This window comes from Hyperolius riggenbachi, chromosome 4 (assembly GCF_040937935.1).
Source record: "Hyperolius riggenbachi isolate aHypRig1 chromosome 4, aHypRig1.pri, whole genome shotgun sequence".
Lineage (NCBI taxonomy): Eukaryota > Metazoa > Chordata > Amphibia > Anura > Hyperoliidae > Hyperolius > Hyperolius riggenbachi.
Window position 1 is genome coordinate 57,555,977 of NC_090649.1, and position 21,466 is coordinate 57,577,442.

General features: G+C 45.7%; 1 protein-coding gene across 7 annotated transcripts in view; it reads left to right on the forward strand.

The window, feature by feature from the left end:
• The window catches only part of EFR3B (EFR3 homolog B), a 417,050-nt gene that overhangs the window by 224 nt on the left and 395,360 nt on the right, over window positions 1-21,466 (forward strand). For 4 of the 7 annotated variants that reach the window (XM_068280088.1, XM_068280080.1, XM_068280087.1 and 1 more), the window contains exons 1-2: window positions 34-248; window positions 15,698-15,787. Coding sequence is in view for 6 of the 7 variants with exons in the window: in XM_068280080.1 (XP_068136181.1) it covers window positions 15,772-15,787 (16 nt within the window). In the remaining variant the exon portion in view is untranslated. Of the gene's footprint in view, window positions 1-33; window positions 249-619; window positions 3,453-15,697; window positions 15,788-21,466 lie in introns of those variants that run through there. The other 3 variants (XM_068280082.1, XM_068280083.1, XM_068280081.1) reach the window with 3 other exon arrangements.

A 21,466-nucleotide genomic window follows, 5' to 3' on the forward strand; every position in this document is an offset into this window, starting at 1 on the left:
CATCATGCTGCTGGCGGCTCCGCTGTATCCTAGCAACCAGCTGTCAGCTGCGGGGAGAGTCAAGTGCTGGTATTTCTATTGGGCGCAGCAGGGGCAGTTGCCAGACCGCTATACCGTGACCTAGGCACAGAAGTACCCGATCTAGTGGGGCATTATATTCTAATAGCAATCCCTGTGCCGTTCAGCATTATCCCTCCCCATCCCTCCCACTGTCCCACAGCCAAAAGTCAACAGGTGCCTAGGGCCTGGTGAGTGTCCAGGGATCTGACTGGCACCTGTTCTGACCCTCATTACCCAGGTTACCTGGCACTAGACTACTTTAGGTAGAGGCGTATCTAGGGAAATCAGATCCTATGGCTAACATTGAAATCTAAACCCAGGTAAGGGGGCGCCCAGACTAGAGAGGCTCCAGCCTCAGGGCGCACCACTCACTCAGCTATCATTCACCTATTGTGTTTGAAGCAGAGAGAAATAAGAAAAGGGATACATGGCAGCAGGGTCCTAACTAGAAATCACTGGGCCCCCCTGCAAAACTTTGGATGCCCCCCCCCCCCCCCTTACAAAACTTTGTGTGTTTTGTTATAAGGGGCTGAGCAAGATGCAGGCATTAGAACAATTGTGCAGAGAATACAAAGCTTTTTCTCTCCATGCTCAGACTCCTCAAGCATTACTACAGTACACAGCACTTGGGGAGGGGTAGAGAGGCTGGTGGTAGAACAGCACGGTACACAAGACCCTGCTGTACACCGAATAAGGGCTATCTACACATTTTTGTTTGCAAAACTTTGTATGATTCCTTATCAGTGATTGAGCAGATGCAGTCATTAGAACAATGGCGCAGAGAGCAGAAAGTTTTTTTCTCTCCTTTTCCTTAGTTGTCAGTCTCTCAGGATTGGGCTCCCTGTGGCTTCTGGGCCCCCCCTGTGGCTGCATCCCTTGTAGGGTCTATTATTACGCCCCTGCATGGCAGTGACTTCAAGCCAGATAACTAGAGATTAAGGTGTTGGGGGCCTGGAGTGCCTGAAGTGAAGCATGTCCTATAAGATTGGAGTATCGCAGTAGGTCAGCCTATACATATCCCCCAAATAACTCTCAGCGTGTCCCCCAAAATATGTAACCAGGTAGCAGAATGTCCTCCAGATAAAAAAAAAATAGAATCTGTATAGAGAATACCAATGATGCTATGGAGCAGTGCCCCCCAGTAAGTGGTGCCCATGGCATATGCTATATCAGCACCCCAGTAGATACGCCTCTGACTTTCGCAGATCCAGCAGGATACCTCATAATGAGCAGTTCTCCAATCACAGCACCATCTACAGCACAAGACAGTTGTGATTGGCCTATCTGAAACTAGCAGTTCGAGAGCAGTGGGGTAGCAATAGAGGTTGCGACTGCACCGGGGCCCACCTTCAACTGCAGTATTAGCTCTTTATTGGCCCTGTGCTGCTAATGATCACTTCTATAGATGCTTTGAACAGTGGTAATCATTACCAAACTATTCCCTCATCCCCTTCTTTTACCTCTAATACTTTGGCTGTTCTTTGCAGGTATTGTTGTGCCATATCAATTGTTATGTATAGAGTGCTTAAAAGGGCCCCAATGTAAAACTTGCACTGAGGCCCAAACCTCCTTAGCTACACCACTGTTGCTGTCCACCCAATCACATTACTGAAATTTCCCTATAAGGTTTCCTGCTGGTTCCCCTAAAGTAGACTAGTGCCTCTAAAAGCAGATCCGAGGTGAAAAACTAACTAAAACAAGTAACTTGTCTATACATCTTATCTAAAGTTTAGATAGTTTACACTGCAAATCTAGCTGCAAACAGCTTCAATAGAATATATATATTTCTTCCTGTGATACGACAGCAGCCATGTTTGTAAACATTACACACAGGCAAGCTTATCTGCATCTTCAGCACTCAGCCTGTGAAAAAAACCTAATCCTCCCTCCTCCCCTCTTCCTCTGAAATCTCCGGCTAGTAATACCTCCCCCTCCTCCTGCCCAGACTGAGCTCCCATCAGCCCTTGCTAGTGTCTGAAAGTGCCTTGGCTCTCTGAAAAGCTGTGGACGTGGCTTGTTTAGTTTATAGGGAAATAGAGTATTAAAACAAAAAAAGTATTTGGCTTGAGGAATGCCCTATAAACAATAGGAAAGGAACACAATTATGCAATGAGTAAAAGTTTATCTTGGGGAGGGCGCATGCGCGGCACCGACGAGATCACATGTGAGTTCTCGTCGCTCCGCTCCTTGGCAGGTTTCCACCCGCAATAGTAGCGATATACAGCACCCCTTCAACCCCCATACTCTCCGACCTTGCATCTGAGTATGTCAGGAAAGGGAAAGGAGAAGAACGGGCAGAAAATCTCCACTTCCACGCCCGCTGCCAAGCTTTCTTCTCAGGCCGCCTCCCGCCCTCTCCAATCCAAGATGGCCGACGGGACGGGTCAGGCATCGAGGAGCGGCCCCTCCACCCCAGACAGACAAGAGACGCCTCCGGCTTTCAGTCCGGACTTGGATCTGACACCACAACTGCCTCCAAATCATGAGGATCTCCTCACACACATCCAGCGTGTCTTCAGACTTGAACTGAAAAAGGCGGTCAAAAACATCACTGACCAAATTAAAGACTTGGGCTACCGAGTGGACGCCATCGAGAAACAGGTTGATGAGATAGCACAAGCGCAGGAGGAGGACAAACTCCAAATAGATCAACAAACTGAGAACATTGAAATGCTGGAGCTCAGACTGTAAGATGCCGAAAATCGCAGCAGGAGAGCGAATGTGCGTATAAGAGGCCTTCCAGAGGCAATTACAGACCTGAAGCCTACAGCCTTAAACCTGTTTAGTGCTCTCCTACCTCAGGTGGATCAAGGCTCTTTCCGCATGGTTCGAATTCACCGAGCGCTAGCGAAGCCCCGCAACCCTGATCTCCCTCGGGATGTCGTTTTAAAATTCCAGTTTGAGGAAGTTCGTGATCTGGTCCTCAAAGCTGCCAGAAACCTCACTGCTCTCCATGGTGTACCCAGCTCGGTGCAGCTCTACGCGGATCTGGCGCCATTCAGCGCCGCCGCAACCTCCAACCTGTGACCACCTCTCTCCAAAAGGCCGCGGTAAGATACAGGTGGGGCTTTCCCTTCTCCCTGTCCTTCACACATAACGACACTGTGTACTCTTGCCGCACGCTTGAGGAAGGCCGCAGGCAGCTGGAACAAGCGGGGATACGAATGGAACCCATGCCGACCACATCACTACCACAGAGATCCTCGCGCCCGGCAAGAGTCTGGTCTTCCAGAAGAACCCGTCAGCGCCCTTCCTAGTTTACGTGAGCTCCCACTGGGTGCACGAAATTCAACCTGAGGCCGCGTCTATACAGGCCAAACTTCCTACCTACACTACCATCGGACCTGGGCCTACCTGACAACGACCTGATCTTTCTCCTCATAAGGGGACATGTGAGTACCTCATACTTACTGTTATAATTTAGGACTATGCTCCAGCTGAGATAATAGCCTTCCAACTACATTAGACCTCTCACCTATTTGCTTAAAGCAAGCCGAAGGTAATTCCCGATAATTGGAACTACTGGACATTTCTGTCTCTTTAACGGAGGCTCACACCTGCAAGGACAAAGTGAAACGTGCAAATATTAAGCACATGTGCCTTCCTCTTGTCATATCTTTGATGCTCGGAATATCTCTCTGATTATATTGCTGTCCCACTGGCCTGGGTCACACTTTTCACTATACCCTTTTATGACTTTTTTCATACCCCAATATAGGACATATTGGCTTGCGTTGATCTCAGGAACTGCTTTGCTAAAACTCATCTATAGTGAAGACATCATAACTTCTACACGTGAATCCAGTATTATTTAAAATATGATTCCCTGATCTTCTTTCTGTAATCTTTTAAATTACAAGTATTAGCCACTAGATGGTGTTGTAGGGAAATTAACTAATGCATAGTTACATAGTTACATAGTTATTTTGATTAGCACATGGTCAGATCACGACATAGTATGGATAGCATGCTCGTTCCTTACAACCCCTATCGCCCGACCTCCATGGAGACTCAACGAAAGTCTTTTAACAGATGGAGAGACAGTTTTGGAGATGGAGGAGCATATAGCCAACTATTTTCAATTGAATGATACAGGCCAAATTAAGCCGGACATCCTCTGGTTGGCCCACAAATCAACTATCAGGGGTCAACTTATAAAAATTGCTACGCAAAAGAAAAAAGCTAAAACTGAAAAACAATTAAACCTAGAACACAAGCTATTCCAACTACAGACGGCCCATGCCTCTTCCCCCTCTAGATATCTCTATAAGCAAATTCAGGAAACTCAACAACAAATAGACATCCTCCTCTTGGCTCGGACAGAAAAGGCTATTAGGTGGACTAAATCAAAGGCCTACGTGCAGTATAATAAACCTAACACGTGGTTAGCTCGCAAACTTAAACGTAATCATGCCATTAATAAAGTTTTGCAAATTAAGACTAAAACAGGCTTGATTACATCCGACCCGCTCAAAATTCACTCAGAATTCGCTGACTACTATAGGTCACTATATGCTGCTAAACCATCTTCCCCAACCCACTCAACCACTAATCCATTTTGCCAAAATTCACCTCACCAGATACTCACACCGGACAAAGCAACTGCCCTTAACACCCCAATTTCTGATCGTGAAATTTTCCTGGCCATTAAAAAACTAAAAAATGGAAAAGCACCTGGACCAGACGGTTTCTCGGCCATATATTACAAAAAATTTAAAAAGCTCCTTATACCATACCTAAAAAAACTATTTAACTCTATCCTAGATGGCAAAACTCAAGCCCCAGAATTCCCACAATCAATAGTTGCAGTTATTCCTAAACCTAAAAGAGACCCGCTAGACATAAAAAACTATAGGCCTATATCACTATTAAATCTTGATTATAAACTTTTAACAACCATATTAGTAGCCAGGCTAAATAAAGTCCTGGGTTCACTTATTCACAGAGACCAGGTTGGTTTTGTACCGCTCCGCCAGGCCCCAGACAACGTCAGGAAGGTTGTTAACTTGTTACATATAGTAAAGTGCAATAAAACCCCTTTCGCATTGCTGTCCCTCGATATGGAGAAAGCATTTGACACGATAGATTGGTCCTTTATGCTTGATACGCTTACTAAAGCAGGTGTTAATGGCCCTTTCCTCCAAGCCGTCAAATGTCTCTACTCCAATCCAACAGCCCACCTTAAACTTCCCACCGATTATCCAACTTCTATCCCTATTCAACAGGGAACAAGACAAGGGTGCCCACTTTCCCCAGCCATTTTCGCCCTTATAATAGAACCCCTAGCTAATAAAATCCGTGCATCCCCCGATATTCAAGGCATAAAGGTTAAAAAATCTGAATACAAAGTCAATCTATTCGCTGATGATCTTCTATTAACGCTCACTTCCCCCCACACCTCCATACCCAACCTTTTGCATCTAGTGAAACAGTTTGTACAGCTATCTGGACTTACCCTAAACATTAATAAATCAGAGATACTTCTTACAAATATCCCTAAACAAAACGCGGAGACCCAAGCTACGAAGACGGGACTATCCTACCAATCAAAATACATCACCTACCTAGGTATTAAAATCTCAACGAATCCTACAGACCTTTTCTCATTAAATTACAGGCCGATGCTGTCCGAGCTGAGACGAGAATTAAATAAGTGGAACTCTCCCGCAATTTCGTGGTCAGGGCGTATACACTCTGTCCGAATGAATTTACTCCCATGCCTGCTTTACCTTTTCAGGACATTGCCTATCCCTGTAACTAAAGCCTCACTTAAAGACTTACAGACCTCCATCTTCAAATAAATTTATAGCTAGTAACAAGAAAAGCAGAATAAGACAGAATATTATGCACCTCAATAGGGAGAGAGGAGGACTAGGTGTCCCCGATCTATTTAGCTAATATAGGGCAGCCCAAATCGCCCAGTTGGAACAGATGCATTCTATTAAAAATCGCCCTCTTTGGGCTGATATTGAAGATGATCTTCTGGCTCCAATTAGCTTAGCTGCCCTCCAGTGGTCTCCCCACCTTACTCCAGCTAAATATAAAACACAATCACCTTTGTCAGCCCACTCGCTCACCATCTGGAATAAGATTAGATTTGTCAAAAAAATTACAATCTGTTGTCCCCTTACAACTACCAATTTTTGGCAACCCTAACTTTCCACCGGGTTGGGAATCACGACCCTTCCAGTGGTGGATTTCACATAACCTTTTAAATGTCTCCAACTTTTTGGTTAATAATCTAATAATCAACTTCCGAATTGGACAACATTTTGTACTCATACATCATTCCCACCTAAAGAATACTTTAGGGCTTTACAAATCTTCCACTTTTTGAGTACACTAAGCCAAGCCACGCTTCCTACCCCATCGCGTACTACCTATGAACACTGGTGTGACCAGAGACCCCTGGAGGGCGGACTCATCTCCTACCTCTATTCAGTCATATCTCAACCCTTGGAAAACGATAAGATCCTATCAATGAGAAATTGGGAAGCCGACTTAGGTGTGACCCTTACGCTTAAACAATGGAGCAAATGCTGCCTTACCTTAGCTAAAGGGAGCAGCTACTTCTCACGTATAGAAACGAACTTTAAAATCCTTCATCGCACATGTCTAACTCCGCAGAAATTACATGCCATGTCCAATGATAAGCCTTCCTGTTGCTTTAGACAATGTGGACAGCTGGGTGATATGGCCCATATATGGTGGTTCTGCCCTGTAGCTCAGAAGTACTGGGCCCAGGTGACATCCGTTATAGGCACTGCCCTTGAAATACCTCTCTCACCAGACCCACTCCAGCTCCTTCTGGGGCACAAACCACAAAGGTGGAAATACCCACAACACAGGCTTTCACAACATATAGCTAAGGCAGCCAGACTTCACATTGCTCGGCAATGGTTAAAACCTACCCTGTCACTTGAAATGACAGACTCTATCATTATGGACATTCTAATATCTGAAAGGCTATTAGCTATAATTAACGATGCTACCTTATCCTTTACTCGAACCTGGCAACCATGGCTTTCGGCCTCCCCAGCCCTAGGCTTACGATCTAGTGCTCTCTCCTTCTAGGAGCAATACATCATCTCAATAGGGTGTGCAGAAAAATCTATAAATACCTGTCACTATGAGCAATCATCTGACCTGTTTGTTTGTTGACCTTTTTCTTTGTTTGCTAAAAACTGATTTTCTAATGAAACAATCCCCTTTGTTAAGGGTGAACCAAAATGCTGTTAATATTAATCGTAATCTTTAATAAAAACCTTTTGAAACTAAAAGTTTATCTTGGATCCACTTTAAGGTGCCCATACATCTTGGGATAGGCACATTTGAACAAGAGACAGATCTCTGATCAAATCTGATCAGAAGGAGATCTGTTGGCTACTATGAAATCTTTTATGAATCGGCCTTGTGACACCACCTCGCTGCCTCTGGCCGCTATCCCCCCAAATGTTTTAAGATACATTACCTGACCGCTGTCCTCTGTACTTTCATCATTGGAGCCCCACGCAGTGGCAGCTCAGAATCAGAATTTTTATTTCGCCAAGATCGACCGGAGTCGAACCCGGAATTGGTTGTGGTTCACATGGCAATGACAATGGAGTAAGACAGACATTGACAAGATGTTAACAGTAAATACAAGCAAGACAGGCAAGCAACACACAGTGAAACAGTCATTGTTATTGCCACATGCGGTAAATACAAGCAAGACAGGCAGTAAATAAAAGCAAGACAGGCAAGCAACACGCACAGGTTGTGAGCTCCACCATGTGTTGGTTGGTGCTGCAGAGAAACTATGTCTCATCCCTCAGCCCCTAGGAAGTGATTGATTGTAGTAATTCGTAGGGGTTTGTTGTCTGGCCCGTGCTCGAGTGTGCGTCAGCCGGGCGTATCTGGGCTGAGTGGAGTACCACTGAGGAGCCGGAGTTCAGCAGGAAGGCCGCTTGTGGAAAAAAAGTGTCTCTACGCCTGTTAGTCCTTGGGCGGATGGTTCTGTGGCGTCGACCCGATGGAAGGAGCTTGAAGAAGCGGCATCCTGGGTGGGAAGCGTCCTGCGAAATCCTGTTAGCCCTTGTCTTCATTCTAGCAGTATAAAGGAGGTCTAGAGATGGCAGAGGAGAGCCTATGATCCTTTCTGCTGAGCTGATAACTCTTTGAAGCTTATACTTATCCCTGGCAGTTGCTCCTGCAAACCACACGATTATGGCGGAGCAGAGGGTGGCTTCAATTGTGGCAGTGTAGAAGCTGGACAGCAACTCCTTTGGCATACCACATTTTTTTTTAATTGCCGTAGGAAAAACAGTCTCTGCTGAGCCTTCTTCTGGATACTGGAGGTGCTCTGTCCCCACCTTAGATCGCTAGTTATGGTTGTTCCAAGGAACCTGATACTAGAGACCCTGTAGACTTCGGTCTCGTTGATGAGGACTGGTTGTGGGGGGGGGGGGGTCTCCTGAAGTCCAGGATCAATTCCACTGTTTTGGCTGCATTAAGGATGAGCTTTTTGTCCACACACCAACTGCAGATTCGCTCGATCTCAATGCGATAGTCCTGTTCCCCCTCCCTGCCGATGAGACCGATGATAGTGGTATCATCGGCAAATTTGATGACCTTTACGGAGTCAGCAGATGATGTACAGTTATTGGTGTACTGTGAGAACAGGAGAGGGGACAGAACACACCCCTGTGGAGCTCCCGTGTTGGTAGTTCTCACACTGGAGAAGCAGTTGCCAAGCTTCACCTGTTGCGTCCTATTAGAGAGGAAGTCCTTTACCCATTCGCAAAGTGTGGGGTCGACTCCGAGCTGCGCCAGATTGTCAATCAGGATGTTTGGGCAGATCGTATTGAATGCAGAGCTAAAGTCCAGGAACAGGATCCTGATGTAGGAGTCAGGTCTGTCCAGGTATTCTGTGATGTACCCCAGGCTGATGTTGATGGCGTCATCCACAGACCTGTTAGTTCTGTATGAAAACTGATGTGGGTCGAGGAGGAAGTCGGTAAAATGCTTCAGGTGGGCGAGAACAAGTCGTTCAAAGATCTTCATGACGATGGGGGTGAGGGTCACAGGTCTGAAGTTATTGTGTTCCGTGTTGCCCGGCTTTTTTGGTACCAGTATGATTGTTGACCTTTTGAGACAGGAGGGGACTCTGCCTTCCGTCAAGGACCTGTTTAATAGGGAGGTGAGCGTGGGGGCCAGCTGTTCTGCACAGGTTCTCAAGCAAGTTGGTGACACGCCATCTGGGCCGGCTGCCTTTCTGGCATTAAGTCTGTGGAGGTGCCAAAGTACGTCTGCTTCCTGGACCTCTACCGGCCCTCGGTCCTCATAGGCCCTCGGCGGGGAGGGCCTTGCCGGGGGCGCTGGATCAGCAAACTGCCTGGGATGGTGCTCAAACCTACAGTAGAACTCGTTGAGTTCCTCGGGCAGTGTGGTGCTGGGGGTTGCATGCTGGGGGGGTTTGAAGTTTGTAGCCGCTCTAAGGCCTTTCCACACCTCGCGTGGGTTGTTTGATTGTAGACAGTCCCCTAGCTTGTCGGAGTAGGCCCTCTTGGCATCCCGCAATTCACGGTTGAGGGTGTTCCTTGCCTCCCTGAACTCATCATGAGTGCCGTGTTTGTGCGCCACCTCCTTGAGTTTACGGAGGCGGCGCAGGGAAGACCTTAAAGGACTTTGATGGGACACACAACTCCTCACAAAAGCTGATGTAGGAGGTGATGTTCTCGGCCCATTCCTCCAGGGAGGGTGCCTCCAGGACCGACCAGTCAGTGCATTCTAAGCAGGCCTGTAGCTCCATCTTGGCCTCGTCTGACCACCTTTTGACAGTCTTGACAGCAGGCTTTGTGGTTTCAAGGTGCCTTCTGTAGGTGGGGATCAGGTGGATTAGGCTGTGGTCGGAGTTCCCCAGTGCAGCACCTTGAGTAGCCTTGTACGCATTCTTGAGGGTAGTGTAACAATGGTTCAGGGTGTTACGGTTCCTGGTGGGGCAGGAGATGTGTTGCTTGGAGCGGGGCATCTCCTGTCGCAGGTTTGTGCTGTTAAAGTCACCCAGGATGATGAAGAAGGCCTCCGGGTAGGCAGATTCCCACTGAGAGATGCTGTCGCTGAGTGCACTCAGGGCATTCTTTGTATTCGCGTCGGGGGGGGGATGTAGACCCCAATTAGAATGATGGAGGTGAACTCCCCGGGGGAATACTGTGGCTTGCAGCTGATGACCAAAAACTCCACATCAGCTTCACATTTTTTGGGGGGCACAATGGCTGGCTGGTGGGGCCCATTTGGGTGACCAAAATCGATGTTTGTTTGCATGGCGAGCTTTAGTTATTATTTGCCTACCTCAGGTGATAAACGTAACCGCTTTCTGACAGCGGTGATTGAAATCTATGCCCTCTTTGGAGGCTGTTATTCCTGCCAGGGTGTAGATCTTACCGCCTCCGCACGCTCTCGTTGCTCCCACCAATTGCGTCGCTCTCTGCCCGCCGCAGTTCACTCGCCTTGCTGTCAGTATGACAGCAGAGCTCAGTGAGTCGGTCAGGAGCCGATTTAATTGGATCCTGACCCTGTCATCAATGTGAGACAATCTCATTGGCTCACATTGATCAGAGGGTCAGAGGCGAATGAAATCGGCTCCTGACCGGCTTACAGAGCTCTGCCGTCATAGAGACGGCAGAGTGGGTGATTATGATCGCCGGGGAGGAAGGGACAGTTCTTCCTCCCCGCTGTGCGTACATAACCCTGCCCTCTCCACCTGCCACTTTAGTTCCCTATGTGTTTCAATGCACACAGCGCACAGGGGAGCTGCGCTGTGTGTGGGCTCATGTTAGTTGAGGTCAGAAGAATATCCGACCTCACTTATCAAAAGTCCGCACATAGCGCAGCTTCTCTGCACGCTGAATGCAATGAAACACAGACAGAACTAATGCGGCAGGTGGAGGGGGTGGGGTTATGATCGCACAGCGGGGAGGAAGAACTGTCACTTCCTCCCCGATCATATCTGACGCTCTGCCTCAGTCGAAGACTACGACTGAGCAGAACAGAGGAGGGGGGAGGCTGGTGATGTGTTCTAGTCGCAGCACAAGCAATAAATCAATATTGAAAGTTTAAGGGGAGAGGGAAAGAGGGTCAGGGGTACTTTAAAGTTTAACTGTCGGGCATAAAATAAAAAAATCAATTATTTATTTTTATCTGGTAAACAAATAATAAGGATGCTAACCAAGCAATCCTAAAGATAAAATCACTATTAAGGTGCCCATACACTTATAGATTTGCAGCAGATTCGACCATCATATAGATTTCTGTCAGATGCCTATCAGGTCGAATCTGACAAGAATCTATCTGATGTGTGCCACACAGTAGGAATCAAATTTGAAATCGATTGAAATTTGATTGAAATGCAGTATTGCACCATTCGATCCAATGCAACCCTGTGGGCCATTGATCGGCTGCCTGCAGCCGATCGACCCAGATTTTCCGTCCAGACCGATCGATCAATTCGATCAAAATCGGCCAGAAATCGATCGATCTGCCGATCGATCATGCTTTCTGCTGCATCGAATTCTAGCCGATTCAATCAAAACGGTCGAATTGGCCAGTGTATGGCCTGCTTTACTTCTCTTGTTGATAAATGATCATTCCTCAGTTTACCTGACTTATTTGGTACTCAAAAAGGAAGTTGCAGGGGATGCTGGGTTGTCCTTTTTTGCTTCTCTACTTCCCCTCAAACTTACCTAATGCAGCCTGATTGGCTGTAGCCACTTTCCTTCCTGTTTTTCCCTCCCACACCTCTGTTCCTCTCTGATTGGCCAATAATTCTCATGCTGAGACAATGCACTTTCTATAGTGAAGGGCAGGCAAATCAGGCAGAGGAGAGTAGGGCAGAAAATGACATCAGGATTGGCTTCAAAATAGCCACAGTTAAAATGGGAAATGCTAAGAAGGATTTTCTCTTTTTTTGATGTAGAAAAATAATTAAAATCAAAACGTGGACAGTGCAATATTATATGTTGTGTATGTAATATGTTATGTAAGTAGAGCAAGTATTTATCTACTTATATATGTGTTTTTTATGAGATAGTAAGGCTGACAGCTCCTCTTTAAAGGACAACTGAAGTGACAGTTATGTGGAGGCTGCGATATTTATTTCCTTTTAAACAATACCAGTTGCCTGGTAGCCCTGTTGATCTATTTGGCTGCAGTATTGTCTGAATAACACCAGAAACAAGCATGCAGCTAATCTTGTCAGATTTGACAATAATGTCAGAAACACCTGATCTGCTGCATGCTTGTTCAGGGTCTATGGCTAAAAGTATTAGAGGCAGAGAATCAGCAGGACTGCCAGATAACTAGTATTGCGTAAAAGGAAATAAATATGGCAGCCTCCACACCCCTCTCGTTACAGTTGTCCTTTCAAAAATAAGTTACTTACCTTAGCAGTCAGAAGCCTCCTACAGCCCAGCATTCCAGTGCAGGCAGGGTGCCTCTATATTTATGCAACACAAATTGTCATATAGGTTTCTTTTAGCTGCAAGTGCGGCTGTGGATGGGGGCTTATGGAGTGGGAATGCGTGAGTATGGTCTGCTTATGCCCAGTGGTAGGAAGTGCTTCTGCATGGAGGTTAAAAGCCGAGCACTAGCAGCTTTTGTTCTACTGGGCATACACAGATTACTTCCACATACACACATACACGGTTCCACCGGGCATACACTGTTGCTCTTCATGCCGTGTGATTTTAAGCAATGGCACCTGTGCGACCCAAGAGAAGAAAATAATATCATGGCATGGCATTCCGAGATTACTGTGGAAGTTGCACGGTGACGCCTGCGTTACCCGGAGCACTTCCGTCACGTCGCAGGCAGTGTGTCACGTTCCATTGTCTGTAATAGCCATTGCAACGAGCAAAGGGTAACGCGAGGTGGTAAGTGTAAAAGGGCTCTCATACTCGAACATTCCCAGTCTGCAGGCGCTCATGCATTGCCGTGTTCTCTGCTAGGGGATCGAGAGGGACCCTGTCCCGGAACAGTGGTCACTATGAGAGTCTGGGGGGCCTCTGGACCACCAACTATTAAGGCATACATGTTAAACTCTGGCCCTCAGAGTCACTAAATTTGGCCCTCATATGTTTTCCCACTTTGCATTATGTATGGCCCACACTAGACCACCAGGGAAGCTATATTGGAGGTGAAGCCCTAGAACACCAGGGAAGCCAATTTGGGGAGGTAGAGGGGAAGCACTCAACACTAGGGAACTGTATAGGGGAGGGTGGGGGCCACTAGACACCAGGGAACTGTATAGGGGAGGGTGGGGGCCACTAGACACCAGGGAACTGTATAGGGGAGGGAGGGGGCCACTAGACACCAGAGAACTGTATAGGGGAGGGAGGGGGCCACTAGACACCAGGGAACTGTATAGGGGAGGGTGGAGGTCTCTAGACACCAGGGAACTGTATAGGGGAGGGTGGAGGTCTCTAGACACCAGGGAACCGTATAGGGGAGGGTGGGGATCGCTAGACACCAGATAACTGTATAGGGGAGGGTGGGGGCCTCTAGACACTAAAGAACTGTATAGGGGAGGATTGGGGGTCACTAGACATCAGGCAACTGTATGGGGAGGAAGGACCACTAGACACCAGGGAACTGTACAGGGGTTGGAGGGGGGATCATTAGACACCTGGGAACTTTATAAGGGAGGAAGGTCACCAGTAGACATTGAGGTTTGGCCCGGGACCTGGTCCCAGTGTACAATGTCGGCTTACTTTGTATTTGAGTTTGACAACCCTGCACTAAGGTAATCATCTGACTTGTTCACCTCTCCCCATTCCTGGTTTAATTTAACTTAAAAGAAACCTGAGACAAGAAAAAAGCAATTTATACATACCTGAGGCTTAATCCAGCCTCTTTCAGCCTGATTGGTCCCTCGCAATCCTCCCGAGCCACCTGGATCCTCCGCTAGCTGCCCTGGTAATTCCTCCAGTCGGGGGTGCATTGCGCATGTCTGGCCGAAGAGGAAAGATTTTACAATGGGCAAACATAGACTAAGGCAGGGGTCTCAAACTCAATTTACCTGGGGGCCGCAGGAGGCAAAGTCTGGATGAGGCTGGGCCGCATAAGGAATTTCACAATCGCGGCGAATCGCCGCCTCTGCCCGCCCCTCTCACTCTTCCTTCACAGAGAGGGGCGGGGAGAGGTGGCGATCTGTGTGGTGATTGACGTCAGGAGGGGCAGAGCTGAAGCTGAAAGCTCTGCCCCTTCCAGGAAATGCTGGCGGATTGCCTCCTGGGCGATTTGGGGGCTCTGCAGCCCTCGTTTAGCGGCGGGGATGCGGCGGATTACTTGGGATCACTGAAGCGAACTATAAGGAAGCTTTTGCTGGCGAGGGCCACAAAATATTGTATCGAGGGCCACAAATGGCCCGCGGGCCGCGAGTTTGAGACCCCTGGACTAAGGCGTCTTTCACAGTGCGACGTCAAAGTTGCACGTTAGAAAATGTTTTGACACAGACTGACGCACAGCAATAGTAAGTCTGTGCAACTTTCACAGTGCACATGTTGCGTTTGTGTGTAATGTGCAGCTTTTTTAGAAAGTGCTGCATGCTGTGCGTTATACACGTTATTAGCTGCATTGGACTGTTTGCACATGCTCAGTAATGGCTTGGAAGCATACTTATCATTGCCTGTATGACGATAACAGGGCATTAAGTAGCTTTTTGGGGGCATTGCGTTGTAATTTGCATTGCGACTTTAACGTCATATCAAACCGCAAGTCCCACTGTGAAAGAGGCCTTAATAATTTATACATGAATGCTGTAAAAAAAAAAAAAAAAAAGTAATTTTATTAATTACATTCTTTTCACTGCAGTTCCTTTTACTATTTGATTCTTGTTTGAGCTGTTTGTATTCTTGGTTGAAGTGATTCTGTGAATTCAGAGGTGCCTGGCTCTGCTACTGACCACATATGCTATTACTCCGTTGTTATTGCCTGATGAAGTGGGATCAAACCTGAGAAACGCGTTGCATATTTGGAGTTCATAAATAAAAAATAAATTGACTGTCTTTACTACAGTCGTTGTGTGTCTACTTGGAGGAGGTAAGTCTACCACTACCTCCTCTATTTGCCAATAATTTGGTTTTTAAGCTCATTTAGCTTCCTTTTATCCTTTTGGCGCCTCTGTTCTCCTGCATAATATTGAGTCCACCCTAGGTGGAGGGTTGAACCCCCTTTTTCCTCATCTACAGAGAGCGACTTCTTATTCCTGAGTGGGGTCAGGAAAATCTCCCCACCTGCTTTTACAGTGGTTGCCTAATGGTAACCCTGGTTTGTGAGTATTAATATTTACTCTATCTAGTAACCATTTACCAGTACATATTACACTATTGGGGCTCTTGGTGTTCCTTGTTTCTATGTGAATTGCTTGATTTGGCGCTGGGGGATAATGAAGGAGAGGAACTTCAATTGTGTAAATTATTGGAGATAGGAGAATTAACTATTTTTTTAACCACATTAGAGGTGGAAGAGACGTGGAATAACTGTAGTATGATCGGTATTGGGGAGATGCAGAAAACTTTGGATAAGATGAGGGTGATAGAGATATGTTTTTTTTTTTTTTTTGCATATGTTTACATGTGACTTTTTATGTTTTTTTTTTAAGGAGCTGCGTGGTACTTGGGGCGCGTCTGTGCAGATGCTTATGTAATGCACTAGCTGTTTACATGCAATCTTCCCATGAAAGGAGTTACAGGTAAGAGCTGCTATAGCGCAGTGTTACAGAAACAGGGAGGTTACAGATTACCTAGCAAGCTCATGGGGAATCAGAACTCTTAAGCTGGCCACTAACGGACCAATTTCTAGCGAAAAATCGTTCAAGCGATCAGAAATTCTGATCGGATTGGTTGTAAATAATCTCCATTGGTGGACACAAGCGATTATGAACGAGTGAAAAAAATTTTGCCTGAATGAATTTTCGTCGAACGAAAATTTGGATTTTCTTGGTGGTCGTGATAGATAGGAAGCAATGGTATTTAAGACAAAACATATGGGCAAGCACCATCCACATTACCATAAAATATGGGTAAATCAGTAAATAAGGAATGTGTGCAGAAAGGAACAATAAACCTATAGCACTACAAGAACCAGAAGTTCCCTGAAAAACCGCACCACTCAACTCATGGGTACAAAATTATAAACATCTTTATTAAGTACAATGAACATAAAAACATTTAAGAACAAAATTATGGGGCACTCCAAGCATCAGGCATAATAAATAGATATGTGTCAGTAATCATCCAGAATGTCCTGCAGTATATCACTATTCTAATAAATAACTCCTGTACTCACACCAATAAGGGAGAAATAAAGCAATGATGTACCACAGATACCATGATCCAGCACTATGGCTGGTAAAGTGCACAGTGCATGAGGTGAATGAAGGACCAACGTGTCTTTGTAAACAATTAGGATGGGGAATAAAGCATGAGGCCATCCATGGAAAACATACAAGTGCGTGAAAAAAAGAGTGAAGTCAGTGAGGTGAAGGACAGACGAGAAAAGAACACAGGTGATGGTGTTGTCGGAAGGCTGGGGCTTACCGGAGTACAATGTAGCAGGACCAGGAGGAGGAGTGTGCCCCCGTGAACGGCCGTCACGATTCGCTGCCTGCAGTATGCAGCTTCGTCTGGGCATGAGGACCTAACTGTTGAGCCGGCGTATTTACGTGTTCCAGGACCTAAGTGGGCGGGGATTGGAAACACCCTATTCATCCACTGATTGTGCGCGGCCGCGCACAGCGAGGAGGCGGAAGCGGCGTCCATTGACGTCCCTCCACTTCCTCCACCTACCCTAAGGGAACCTTGGAACTGTAGTTTCTAATAGTGCTTGTAAACACAGCCGGATAATAAAACTATCGTACTTAAAGTGAATAAAGAAATGATGTGCATCAATATAATACAGCATTAATTCACGCAAACTTACTATAGCATAATCCACAATATGAAGTATGCAAATAACTCTTAATACAGCAAAACATGGTAAATCATCACATGTGTTGCCATCTAGTGGCCAAAGTTACCTAGTACAGTAATACAATTTTGAAATCCATCACACTACACAATATAACCATTAACATTGCAAGGCGAAAATCATGAAAAGAGGACTTAAAAGGAGATCCAGGACTGCCTCTTAGATGGAGAAATCAAATCATGAGTCAGGGAATATTAAACCCATATCTAGGAAAAAAGAGAGAGAAAAGAACAAATATATTTATATACAAAAATAGGTGACACCTGCACAGAGCGAGCAACTAAGGCCTATCCAATGAATCACGTATCTCAATAACATTGTAGACAGTAGACCCAATACAAAGCCCTACTACAACAGAGGCTGCATCTATGGTGCCTGGAAACAGCTTAACATGGGACTACTCACTAATCCCAGCTCCATCACTTTTGCAGTGCCACACAAACCCAATACAGTGTGCAACAGGTGGCAAACACACAGCCAGATAATGACCCACTCACCAAAGGTCAAAACCGGTAAGCACACGTGATCACTTGAGAAAACCCACAAAGGAAAAGTCTTCATTAAGACCTACCGGTGATTTTGAGCCCAAATCGAAAATCCATCTCATTTCATGTCTCAGAAGTGATGACACCACATTGCCCCCCCTGGAAGACAAAAATAAGCGTTTTAGTCCACATACAGTCCAACCTGTCGTGAGGCCCCCATGTACTTTTAAAGCGTGATCCGCTACCGGGGTAAGAGGTTTACCCTCCTCAAAGTCTCTCTCCGCCAACCGTATGGTCGAAAGATGTTTCTGAATACGTTTTTTCAATTTATTCTTAGTTTGCCCCACATAGTATAGATTACAGGGGCATTTTAACAAATAAACGACCGCTTCAGTTTGGCAATTAATGTATTCCTCTATCTGATGTACCCTCTGTGTTTTGGGACTAATTACTTCCCTAGTAGGTTTCATCATTGGGCAAATGTTGCAGCGTCCACAAGGGAAGCTACCCTTGGTCTCTCTTCGTGCATTCGAGGATCGTTGAAAATGGCTTCTACATAACTGATCTCTTAGAGTGAGTGCCTTCTTGGCCGTGACTGCAGGTTTAGTGGAAATAAATTTTGACAGCACTGTATCAGTGCGCAAAATGGGCCAGTGCTTAGTCAAAATACCTCTCAGGTCATCCCATCTGGTGTTAAAGGGGGTACACATTCTTACCATAGTATTGTTAGTCTTCCTTTTTCCGTATAGTAGTTCCTCTCTCTTGGAACCTTTCGCTCTTTGATAGGCACGTTTGATCGTGTGTCTGGGATAGCCTCTCTGCAGGAACCTCAACCTGAGGTCTTCAGCCTGTCGTTCAAATTCCACTTCATCTGAACAGTTCCTACGAATCCGCAGGAACTGTCCCGTGGGAATATTGTTTTTTAATTGTTTAGCGTGGAAGGATCCATAATGAAGTAAGCTGTTCACAGCGGTCGTCTTACGAAATAGGGTGCTCCCTATTTGTCCAGTTTATGTAAAAAAGAGGTGCAAATCCAGAAAATCCACAGATGTAGGGGATATATTAGAGGTTAACACAATATCTTAAGGAGGTCAAGAGACAGTTGGGTGATAAGAAGTATTACAGATGTCTACCTAGTAATCCAACAAATACATTTAATGGACAACTTAATCATCTATTAGATGATGCAAGAGAACGTGGCCTAATTTCTCAAAAAGAAAAAGCTTTCCTGACTGTTAAACCTGCAGTCACGGCCAAGAAGGCACCCACTCTAAGAGATCAGTTATGTAGAAGCCATTTTCAACGATCCTCGAATGCACGAAGAGAGACCAAGGGTAGCTTCCCTTGTGGACGCTGCAACATTTGCCCAATGATGAAACCTACTAGGGAAGTAATTAGTCCCAAAACACAGAGGGTACATCAGATAGAGGAATACATTAATTGCCAAACTGAAGCGGTCGTTTATTTGTTAAAATGCCCCTGTAATCTATACTATGTGGGGCAAACTAAGAATAAATTGAAAAAACGTATTCAGAAACATCTTTCGACCATACGGTTGGCGGAGAGAGACTTTGAGGAGGGTAAACCTCTTACCCCGGTAGCGGATCACGCTTTAAAAGTACATGGGGGCCTCACGACAGGTTGGACTGTATGTGGACTAAAACGCTTATTTTTGTCTTCCAGGGGGGGCAATGTGGTGTCATCACTTCTGAGACATGAAACGAGATGGATTTTCGATTTGGGCTCAAAATCACCGGTAGGTCTTAATGAAGACTTTTCCTTTGTGGGTTTCCTCAAGTGATCACGTGTGCTTACCGGTTTTGACTTTTGGTGAGTGGGTCATTATCTGGCTGTGTGTTTGCCACCTGTTGCACACTGTATTGGGTTTGTGTGGCACTGCAAAAGTGATGGAGCTGGGATTAGTGAGTAGTCCCATGTTAAGCTGTTTCCAGGCACCATAGATGCAGCCTCTGTTGTAGTAGGGCTTTGTATTGGGTCTACTGTCTACAATGTTATTGAGATACATGATTCATTGGATAGGCCTTAGTTGCTCGCTCTGTGCAGGTGTCACCTATTTTTGTATATAAATATATTTGTTCTTTTCTCTCTCTTTTTTCCTAGATATGGGTTTAATATTCCCTGACTCATGATTTGATTTCTCCATCTAAGAGGCAGTCCTGGATCTCCTTTCAAGTCCTCTTTTCATAATTTTCGCCTTGCAATGTTAAAGGGAAGGTCCAAGCAAAAAAAAATAAAAATGAGTTTCACTTACCTGGGGCTTCTACCAGCCCCATGCAGCCATCCTGTGCCCTCGTAGTCACTCACTGCTGCTCCAGTCCCCCGCTGGCAGCTTTCTGACCTCGGAGGTCAGGGCCGAATTGCGTACATTTTTACACATTCCCGCTAGTGCAGGAACATTAACACATACATTTTTACGCGTTAGTGGTGCAACGCGTACATTTTTGTTCCTGCACTAGCTGGAATGCATAAAAATGTATGCAATGTGGCCCTGACCTCCGAGGTCAGAAAGCTGCCAGTGGGGGACTGGAGCAGCAGTGAGTAACTACGAGGGCGCAGGATGGCTACATGGGGCTGGTAGAAGCCCCAGGTAAGTGAAACTCATTTTTTTTTTTGCTTGGACCTTCCCTTTAATGGTTATATTGTGTAGTGTGATGGATTTCAAAATTATATTACTGTACTAGGTAACTTTGGCCACTAGATGGCAACACATGTGACGATTTACCATGTTTTGCTGTATTAAGAGTTATTTGCATACTTCATATTGTGGATTATGCTATAGTAAGTTTGCGTGAATTAATGCGGTATTATATTGATGCACATCATTTCTTTATTCACTTTAAGTACGATAGTTTTATTATCCGGCTGTGTTTACAAGCACTATTAGAAACTACAGTTCCCAGGTTCCCTTAGGGTAGTTGGAGGAAGTGGAGGGACGTCAATGGACGCCGCTTCCGCCTCCTCGCTGTGCGCGGCCGCGCACAATCAGTGGATGAATAGGGTGTTTCCAATCCCCGCCCACTTAGGTCCTGGAACACGTAAATACGCCGGCTCAACAGTTAGGTCCTCATGCCCAGACGAAGCTGCATACTGCAGGCAGCGAATCGCGACGGCCGTTCACGGGGGCACACTCCTCCTCCTGGTCCTGCTACATTGTACCCCGGTAAGCCCCAGCCTTCCGACAACACCATCACCTGTGTTCTTTTCTCGTCTGTCCTTCACCTCACTGACTTCACTCTTTTTTTCACGCACTTGTATGTTTTCCATGGATGGCCTCATGCTTTATTCCCCATCCTAATTGTTTACAAAGACACGTTGGTCCTTCATTCACCTCATGCACTGTGCACTTTACCAGCCATAGTGCTGGATCATGGTATCTGTGGTACATCATTGCTTTATTTCTCCCTTATTGGTGTGAGTACAGGAGTTATTTATTAGAATAGTGATATACTGCAGGACATTCTGGATGATTACTGACACATATCTATTTATTATGCCTGATGCTTGGAGTGCCCCATAATTTTGTTCTTAAATGTTTTTATGTTCATTGTACTTAATAAAGATGTTTATAATTTTGTACCCATGAGTTGAGTGGTGCGGTTTTTCAGGGAACTTCTGGTTCTTGTAGTGAGATAGGAAGCAATGATCGGTTAGTTGATGGTGTAGTGAACGATTTTTCGTCTGATCAGAATTTCTGATCGCTCGAACGATTTTTCGCTAGAAATTGGACCGTTAAGGTGGCCACTAACTATACAATCTTTTTCATCCAATCTTACCATTTCTATGTAATACAAGGGAACTGCCTAAATTATCCATTCAATATTTTCACTCAATTTACTCTTATACTACATAGATTTGGTAAAATTGGATGAAAAAGATTGGATCATTAGTGGCCACCT